This window comes from Vitis riparia, chromosome 17 (genome assembly GCF_004353265.1).
Source record: "Vitis riparia cultivar Riparia Gloire de Montpellier isolate 1030 chromosome 17, EGFV_Vit.rip_1.0, whole genome shotgun sequence".
NCBI lineage: Eukaryota > Viridiplantae > Streptophyta > Magnoliopsida > Vitales > Vitaceae > Vitis > Vitis riparia.
Window position 1 is genome coordinate 20,251,924 of NC_048447.1, and position 9,464 is coordinate 20,261,387.

At 38.9% G+C, this 9,464-nt stretch overlaps 1 protein-coding gene across 2 annotated transcripts; it reads right to left on the reverse strand.

Annotated features, from left to right (window-relative positions):
- Positions 1-24: 24 nt before the first annotated feature.
- On the reverse strand, positions 25-9,172 carry LOC117934471. Of its 2 annotated transcripts, none has more exons than XM_034856171.1 (4): positions 8,940-9,172; positions 8,249-8,459; positions 804-5,579; positions 25-649 (listed from the first exon to the last, which is right to left on the reverse strand). In XM_034856171.1, exons 1-4 carry the CDS (start codon positions 9,096-9,098, stop codon positions 642-644), a joined length of 5,154 nt encoding a protein of 1,717 aa, XP_034712062.1. In that variant the 5' UTR covers positions 9,099-9,172; the 3' UTR covers positions 25-641. The 2 variants fall into 2 exon arrangements, with proteins under 2 accessions (XP_034712062.1, XP_034712061.1); XM_034856170.1 differs by having other exon boundaries at positions 25-702.
- Between the last annotated feature and the right edge of the window lie 292 nt (positions 9,173-9,464).

Here is a 9,464-nt window from a genome sequence, read left to right on the forward strand (position 1 = left end):
TGTTGTTAATCTCAGGAGGAAAAGGAAGGTTAAGCACATTTCTTTCTTGTATTTGAAGTTCACAAACATAAGCCTTATGACCATAATGGTACCTTAATTGCAAACAAGTAGCTAAAAAGGCAAGCACAGGGGCAAAGTTTTTACAATATATACTACACACTGATGGGTTGCCTGAGTAGGCCATTTCACACCTGATTAATAAATACTACTTATTATTACTAGCTATGTGTATTCTTTGCCCCGGGACTTACCAGCCCTTGGGTATTTCAGTCTCTCTTCAAAGGCTACAAGCGAAAAACCTGTCCAACAAGATTTATAGAAGCCTCCCGGTGCATGAGGAGTCTGCTAATCATACTCTATGTCTTGGGACTTACTAGCCTCTTGGATGCATGAGTCCTCTTTCAAAGCCTGTGACAGTGTACTCCCCAATTTAAATAAGTCTCTTAAAAGCCTTCCCTCTAAGGACATATAGCACTTTGGAGAGTACCGACCGTGCCCTATGCCTCTTTCGGTATCATACAAAGACACTATGCAGGACATGAGGGTGTCTGCCATGCGTACTTCTTGGATGGTCTACTTGTCTTAAGTGTTCCCTTGCTTTAAGAGTGCTTGAAAGGCACCATGGGCTTTCCCAACCTCCTTTAAAGACCTTTGAAACAAGAAGGAACATTCAAGCAGGGGAAAGTTCTTCAACAAGGAGATCTAACAGCACACACCAGTACAGATTTCAAACGGGGGGGAAAATAAAAATAAAGGAAAAGGACACTTTCAACTATTTATTGGTCATGGCATAGGGCACATACCTGGTCGACCCTCGACAGAAAAAGCTGAAGAGAGAAACTCCTCGTCCTCCATGAAAACTTGGAGATTCTTGGATCTCATCAAGAACCCAACTGCTTCCTCGTCAAAATCCAGGAGGAATGCTAACTTGATCAGTTTGGCAAGAGCGGATATATGGTCTCCATTCCCCTGTAACACAGCTTCAGATATTACTTCAGCGAAGATTGTAGCATATTCAATTGTACTTTTATGTCCACCTGACATCTCCATCTTCTCCATGATAAGCTTGAAATTCTCCTGGTCCCAGCACATCATTCGTCTTGCATTAATGTCCATGGTTTCCCCGGAAGTCGTTGACAGTCTATAGCTTACTGCAATTGGATCCTCCGTCTGAAAGACCTTAAGATTGAGAAGGCCTTTGACAACTTCCTGCCTTTGTCCTGCTTCCATTTCAATAGAAGGATCAGCGAGAAAGCCAAGAATGAGTCTCAGCAGGCCTCTTCCGATTAAAGATTCCTTCTGAGACACTTGCTTGAGTTCACTAGCTTCCAACTTGGAGATATCCTCTTTCTGTACAGAATCAGAGATAGTTCGAACACCAATTTTTCTGTAGATCTCAAATAGCTTAGTCCAGGGCAAGGAAGGGATGCTTGGCTGGGGATACCAGACAAAAATTGAATGAGGGGAAGATTGTTCGAAAAGATACTTCAGCTGGAGGTCATCTGCGATGAAAACATCATGTTTGTCAAATAACATGATTCCATCTGAGTCCGATTCAACTGGCAGTTTTGACAAGTTTTCAGCAAGAGTTTTCTGTGTCTTTTTACTCCAGTGATTTGAAACATGGGCCCAGAAAGCACAACACTCTGAATGTGACAATCGCTCCCTTGAATTTTCCCAGTTATTCCAAAGTTCGCAGTAGTCATCAACAGAAGGATTGGACTTAACTTGCATAACTCTGGAGAAAAAGGTGAATAATTCTGGCATATAGTGTTTCTCTAAAACATTGAACTGTGAACTGAAGAGACCATCCTTGTCATAAATAACACACTTTTCAGGACTGACCCACTCTCCACTGTCACTACCATTAGGGATCCAGATCCTTCTAGGAGCATCTCTGTGAGGCGACCAGCTGTTTTTATTCAAGTAATTATAGACTCGAACAATGGTTGAAAATTCAGAATGAAAATCAAGGTAGCCGGCAAGCAAAGAGCACCCATTTGACACATCAACGGTCACTCCTATTTCTCTGAGCTCGTTCTTGTAGGCTGTAATGTTGGGGCCATAGAATTCGTCATCAATGAAAGGCCCGTCATTCCTCTGTAAGAAAGAACCCCACTCAGAGCCAAACAACAAACTTTGGTCTGGAGACCTATACCCATAATAGGTTTTTAACCAACTTTGGGAAACCTTTTTCCGGAAAATGTCAGGTAAATGAGGATCATATTTCTGTAAAATCTTTATGCACTGCAGCAGAGAGAGCACACTTTCAGGAGTTATAGTGCTGGGATCTTGGGGAAAACAGATACCAGCAGCCACAAACCTCACACCATCTCTATATTTGATGGTAACGCCCAGGCTATTCAGCTCTTTTCTGTATTCATGAATGCCCTTGCCGTAGGAATTATCACTATCATCAATGAAAGGAAGCAGAGTAATTGAGCTTACAGGTTCCCACTCCGGGCCAAAAAGAATGCACTCTCTTGGAGATCTAGGATCACCAAAGCGTGTTTGCAGCCATTTTGCCTCGTAGATGCTGCACACAAAATCTGAAGGAAACTTGTTGTTTGTCTTATTAATCTGTCTGTAAGATGCGAGAAAAGACAGAACATGTTCTCTTCCAATGGAAGATGAGGATGCACGTTTCTTGAAAACAGGAGAAAATTTCTGGGTTGCCGCCTCAAAATCTACCACTACTCCTGCTTGCCCCAACTCTCTTTTGTAAGACAAGATGGTGGTCCCATAGAAGTCTTCATCAATAAGTGGGAAATCATTATGGAAGACTTTCAGAAGGCAGCCCCACTCAGTATTAAACAGGAAACATTCACTAGGAAACTTGTAGCCCATGTTTGTCTTCAAGCATTTATTACCTTTAAGCGCCTGTATAAGTTTATGGGCTGGTCTTGAATTGCGCTCACAATCACGCATGCATTCAAATATCAAAAGAATAGCCTCGGCTGTTGGATGATTTGAGCATGCTTGAGACTTTAAGTGATCAGTAACAAGCTGGTAATTTTTGTTGAAGCCAACTACCACACCTAGCAATTGGAGTTCCATTTTGAAACGAAGGATTTCCTTGCCGTAGTGATCTTGGTCGATGAAGGGGATGTCACTGATTTGTGATGCAGCTTTCCATTCTTGGTCAAATAAAACAGATCCAACTGGAGACCTGTGACCACAGGAAGTCTTCAACCATCTTCCATCCTTGATAGTCTGGATGAACTCATCAGCTGGAAGAACTTTAAGCCGCAGAAATTTGATGAAATTAAGTATTTGAAAAACATTAGATTTGGTCAATGCAGAGGAAGTTGCAAGAGACATTACGTGCTTCCCTGCAAACTGACACACGTCACGATATTCAAACATTACTCCAATTTTTTTGAGCTCCTCCTTATAATTATTTAAGCCATTGCCATAAAATTCTTGGTCAATCAATGGAATATCAACCATCACTGACTCGTCCTGAAGAAGATTTCCATCTGATGAAGCAAATAGAAAAGACACTGATGGTGGCCTGTATCCAGGACTGCCACTGAGGGAAATTTTGAGCCAGCTTCCTGTCCGAATGGATGCCAAGAACTTAGCAGGCAGATTTTCCTTATAATTTAGATTATGAATCCAGTCCAACAGCAAGAATGCATTTCTCTTGGTGAGTGGTGTATCTGCAACAGATAACTCAGCGTTGGGAGGAGATATATCAGGTATATCAGAAACTGCAATATGTGTTTTGAGAAATGTTATTAGCTGACTTTCTGGTGTGAATGAACCTGCATAATTTCCTGAGCGCAAATAGTCTTCTCCTAGTTCAACATAGCCTTCTTCCCTCCACGGATTTGCACCCATCAATCCCACCCATTTGCTTCCATTGGCAGGGACGAGAACCCCTTTTCTTCGTCCCATCACATGCCCATAGTTATCTACAAGTGGCATAATACCACACAAATAATCAACCTTCTCCTTTGGTAGATAACTCTTTGAGAACGAATGATAAAGGAAGTGAGCATAGGCAATTGCAAGCTGTCGGTCATCATTGAGAGAATTATAAAGAATGACCGCAAAGTTGTACATGCCTACAACACGAACCTTAACTTGAATTTTAAGCCATTCCAACAGAGTCTCTCTCCTAAAAAATGACATTATAGCTGCTTGTGTGCTTCTGGGCATAAAATATCGATCTGTCATAAATCCAAATTCCCTGTTCCAATCTATCATCCATGAGATATGCCGAGGCTCATGGGACATACAAATCATACTTTCACCATCCCGCATTGTGACGTTGCTTATAGCACACAAAGCAACCCTTCCGTCAAGCCCAACATATTTCAGGAGAGGCACATACTTCATAGTAGTGCTATAGAACGAGAAACTCCATTTCTCAGCAATAAAGAGTAGAAGCTCCAAATAGTCATCCTCTGTCACTCCCAAAACAAGCTTGGAACTCATGATACACTTGGCATACCATTCGCTATTGACAGGTTCCACACCAAGGAAATTCAATATGTGATCGTACTCCTCTGTATCAAATGAAGAATTCAGAATATACTTTCCATGGGATGACAGAGAATCCAAGCTTACCCCTTGATCCCTTGCCTTTTTCAGGATATTCCAGAAAGAAGGCATTAACCTACCCACTTCACAAGGTTTACGAAAGATCTTCTGGTCTGAATACGACTCACATGGTATGATATTCTCCTTGAGCAGTTTTGCTTTGATAGACTCCCTCACGACATTGAGCTTTGGATAAGAAGAGCTGTCGATAGGTAAGAACTTAAACATTGGGGTCAGTGTAGAAACTGGAACATCTTGTGATGTTGTAACCAGTGAAATAAAGGCATTAAGAAAAGCAGAAGGTACACAATCTAGAATGCCTTGGTTCCATTTGTTGTCCAACAGGATTGTTTCCCTGGATGATGCAAGAACAAAATCTGCCTGAATAATGAAAGGAAAATTTGTAACCATCTCCGTAGGAAGAAATGCATAGATTCCAGGAGAGCTCATCCCCCTATTCAGTCGCTGTCCAAGCGGAAATGCTAGCTTAATAACCCACTCCTCCACTCCAAGTCTTCTTTCTACTTGATTTTCCTGCCTGACAGGGAACTTCTGCCTCCACATATAATAGCTGCATTCTTTTTCAGTCACATCACTAGCTTCATCCGTGGAGAGATGGAGAGTATAGGAATCAGCATCAATATTTTTCCTTGTAACAAAGTTAATTTCACTTGAAATAGATATAGCATTCCCTGTATTGAGCCTTGGATCCTTGTTATCTTCCTTGACAGAAAACTGCTTAATCTTTGAAAGAAATAATAGAACTTCAGGTTGAATACTTGAGAGCTGTTGCTTCACAGGTTTGATCTTGTCTGGCTTTAGAGGCAAGATTATAGTTGTGGTTGGAAGCACAGCATGAGAACCATATATTTGTTTTATGTCAGCAAGACTTGGATTCTCCTCAACCCATTCAGGGACGATGTACCCAAGATTGCTGTGCGAGCAAGGCTCTTCATTGAATCGTATCTGATATCCATTACTGAATATGTAAGGCTGAGCTGTGATCAAAAATACACTTTTGAACCCAATTCCTGCAGATTAGCCAGATGACAATTTGCATAAGAAATAGTCCTAATAGGTAACTAAGTAAAATAAATAACAAATAACTGGTAGAGGGATCAAATTGGTTAACAGAAAGACTTGTTCCCATTAGACTAATTGAGAACTACAAACAAATTTGTCATCACATGTTCATACTGTTGATTGGTCATGTAGGTCATCAGTCACTTTTAGTACTCATGGTCATGAAACACTCTAATTGAGAATGGTTGTGAGGAAATTCTAAAGAAGCTTTGACCTTGGAGGTGTGAAGATAATTGGTAATGGAGTGGTCAGGCATTTGAAATGTGATATTTGGGCATTATTCAACTTCTTATGGTGACCATAAGTCTTCCATATGCTTAAAAAGACATTCAATAATCACACATAGAACATGATTTGTTTTTGTTAATGGCTTTGATAGAGAGAGGCAATTTGAAAAGAACAACGGTGTGTAGAAGAACCTCCCTAACAAAATTAAAACATAGAAGGAAAAACAATAGATCGGTGCTGCTGTGTTGTTCTTTCTCTTCTTTTTCTTTTCTTTTCTTTTCTTGTCTTCTTTTTCTTCTTTATTTATTTATTTGTTTTTTGGTGTGTGGATGGGCCTAGGGCTGGTGTGGAGTCTGAGGCAAATTCTCACTGTCAGCACACTGCACACAACTAAGTATTTCTTCCCATTTTCTTAGTCCTGTGCAGTGTGCTATATTTTCTTTCATGCTCTCCATAGTTCCAACCAATATTTCTTAAATAAATTCATTGTATGGACATATTCTATATTTCTTTCTGCATTTTAAAATCCTTAAATATCAATAAAGGAAATAAAATTCAAGATTTAAGGTTCTAATACCTTTGCTTGTCAGTTCTTAGGCATGCTTCTGAAAATAAAAAACATCGCCTTGAACACGTCAGCTCAATTAATAAGTTTATTTAGTTCTACTCAACTGAAAATGACTCACAAATACATATAATATGAGATAATAAGGAAAATATAAAGCCATCTGTGTTCATCAATCGAACTTATGACTTGAAGAAACTGTTTTGGCTCCACAAGTTCTATGACATTAGGATCTAACTACCTGATACTTAAAGCTTAGGGATGAGAGTAAAGGGCTACTCTGTTTCCCTTTAAAAATACAGCAATTGTGGCATATAAATCTGTAACTAAAGAATGTAAAAATATGACAGAAGGAATCCAGGAATCAAGGACTGAATGCATGAGATGGCCATAAGAGTCCTACAACATGCATAAAAAAACATCAAAGATCAGAAAGGAAATGCCTACTCTGTTTTTGTTAATGGCTTTGGGGAAAAATAATAGAAAGCCAATTTCAAAGGAGCCTAAGTCTGCAGAAGAACCACTCTAAGAGAATTAAACATGGAGGGAAAACTAGGACAATTCATTGGTGGTGGTGTTTTTAGGTTAGCACACTGCACAAAGTTAAGTATTTGGGATAATCATGATTTGCCTGCTATAGGAAGAGCTCATATATTTTGCTTCAAATGATCCTCTGGAACACCAACAACATGATTGTAATTACAAATTAAAAAAATTGTCAGTTAGTGTTGGATTTTAATTGCCAAGCCAACTTTGCTGTCATATCATTCTGATGGTTTCCTATTATTGAATTCATGCATCTCCATGCATATGAAACAATTCCATTTATTGTACACCTATTTGACTTGAACTAACACACATGTTGTTGAGAACTTCCTTTCATATTCTTAATATTTCTAAGGTAAATTTATATATGGGCATTCTATATCTCATATCTGCATTTTAAAATGCATATATTTCACTAGAAGAAAAGCAATTCAAGATTTAAGGCTCTAATACCATTCTTTAGGGGGAAGGGTAAGCATTGGGAACCACATACAGAAAGCAAGGGAGGGAATCTGGAATCTCATTCGCACATTTTTCATTTTATTTTTATCCAGTTTATTTATTTTCCCTAATATTTATAGGATTATCCTAGATTATTTGTTAAACTGTTGCATATGTTTCAATATAATGCCTACACTGCATTGACTTAGTGTTGCATCAGTCATGTTTTAAAAAATTAACCAATAATCCATCCAAACGCATTTGCCCCTTTGATCTTCATTACCACCCTATAATGTTGTTTGTAGGTAAAGTGAACCAAGATTCGATATTGGTAAGCTACTGTAACAGATAGAGCCTCACGTTTTCATTTCTTCCCTATGTTGTGTCATTTAAATGACATTTAAGACTTTATGTATCATAGTGAATTCGAGTTCCATTAGTATCATGTATGATGCATAGGTAAATCTTCAAGCTCCAAATTTTCTCCTAATTATGAGAACAATACAGGCAATCGTCATATCTTAAAAGAACTTCAAATGCTCAACCTCCATTAAGAAGTTTGTAAATTAGAGGTTACCTAGATGGTTCTGAACAACCAAAAATAACTTATACAAACACATAATTCAAGATAATAAGAAAGAAAGCTCTAGCTGACTTGATCAAGCTAACTTTTGACTTGATTAAAGTGTTTTTACTCTATAAGTTCAAAGACTTGAGGATCTACCTGCTCTGTAGTTAAAGCTTAGTATAGAGAGGTAGGTGTTCCTCTGTTTCCTTTTCAAATTTACACCATAAAAAGGGAAAAATATGAGTGAAAGAATCAAGGAATGGAGATACCTTTCTCTCCAATATAACCCTGCTTCCTGTTGACTTTCTTGGTGGACCTCCCAACACTGCATATAGACTCTATGTTTTTAGCTGAAAACCCCTTCTCGTTATTGAAAATCAACAATGTCGCCGGTGCTCCAGTGTCTGTTATGTCCTGTGAAGTTATAACTAGCTCCAGCGATGGATTCACTCCTTCCCTGTACTCATTATCTTCTGCATTCTGTTATGCAAAATTCACCATATTTGGTTAATTCACATGTAGATTATCCAAAAGAAAAAAAAAATGTAACTGAAATTTGAATGTAACAAAACTAAATCTCAGATAGATCACATTCTGGTCAGAATCAAAACAATACATACCTGATTCTTTAGTCTATGTTGGAAATCAAAACCAAATGATTTTCCAAAGTAATTCATTAGCATACCAAGGAAAGGAAAAAAAAAAATGGAAAAACTCCTCTCCATTCAGAGCTATTTTAGAAGTACAATCTCCAGTCCGTCACCTCCAAGAAACAAAAACCACATGAAGAAAACAAAATACACAAAAGTTCCATACGTTTCATTTTCCTCCGTTTTCTGACAACGGAACTGATGAACAAAACAAGGATCAAAATATTAAATAATATAACAAAACAATCCCCGCATACAACACAGTGCCGATCACATCTCAAAAAACAAGAGAAACGTATTAAAAACAAACCTGAATGAGCTCCATGAGGAAATGAACATCCTTAGCGTAAAGCTCAGCAGAGAGATTCTTGACCGCCTGGTGAAGATCCTCCGTCAGAGGATTCAGCTCTCCTCCGATTGAGAACTTCGTCCTCCTTATCTCTTCTATATGCTCTTTCGGCGTCGCCATTACTACTCCTTCTCGATTCACTCAAAGTACTCCTCTTCAGTCTTCACTCTTAGTAGAGAGATGCCAAGAGCACCAAACGACATCACACCGAAGAAGTGTCATACATATACATAATTATATATACACACTATGAGACACGCAATCCAATGCCTAATCCTTGTGGTTTTGAGAGTGATAAACTTAGTGGAGAAGTAAACCTGTGGAGAAAGTAGTAAGTAACCAACGAAGTCGACGTCTACGAGAAAGAGTAAGACAGAGGAAAAGGGGGTGTACGGGCAAGGAGACTTGCTCAGGTCTCCTAGGAGGCGAACGGTGAGATTTTAAAGTCGGAGCTTTTCGGAGTGTTGCCCAATAATTAACAGCCAC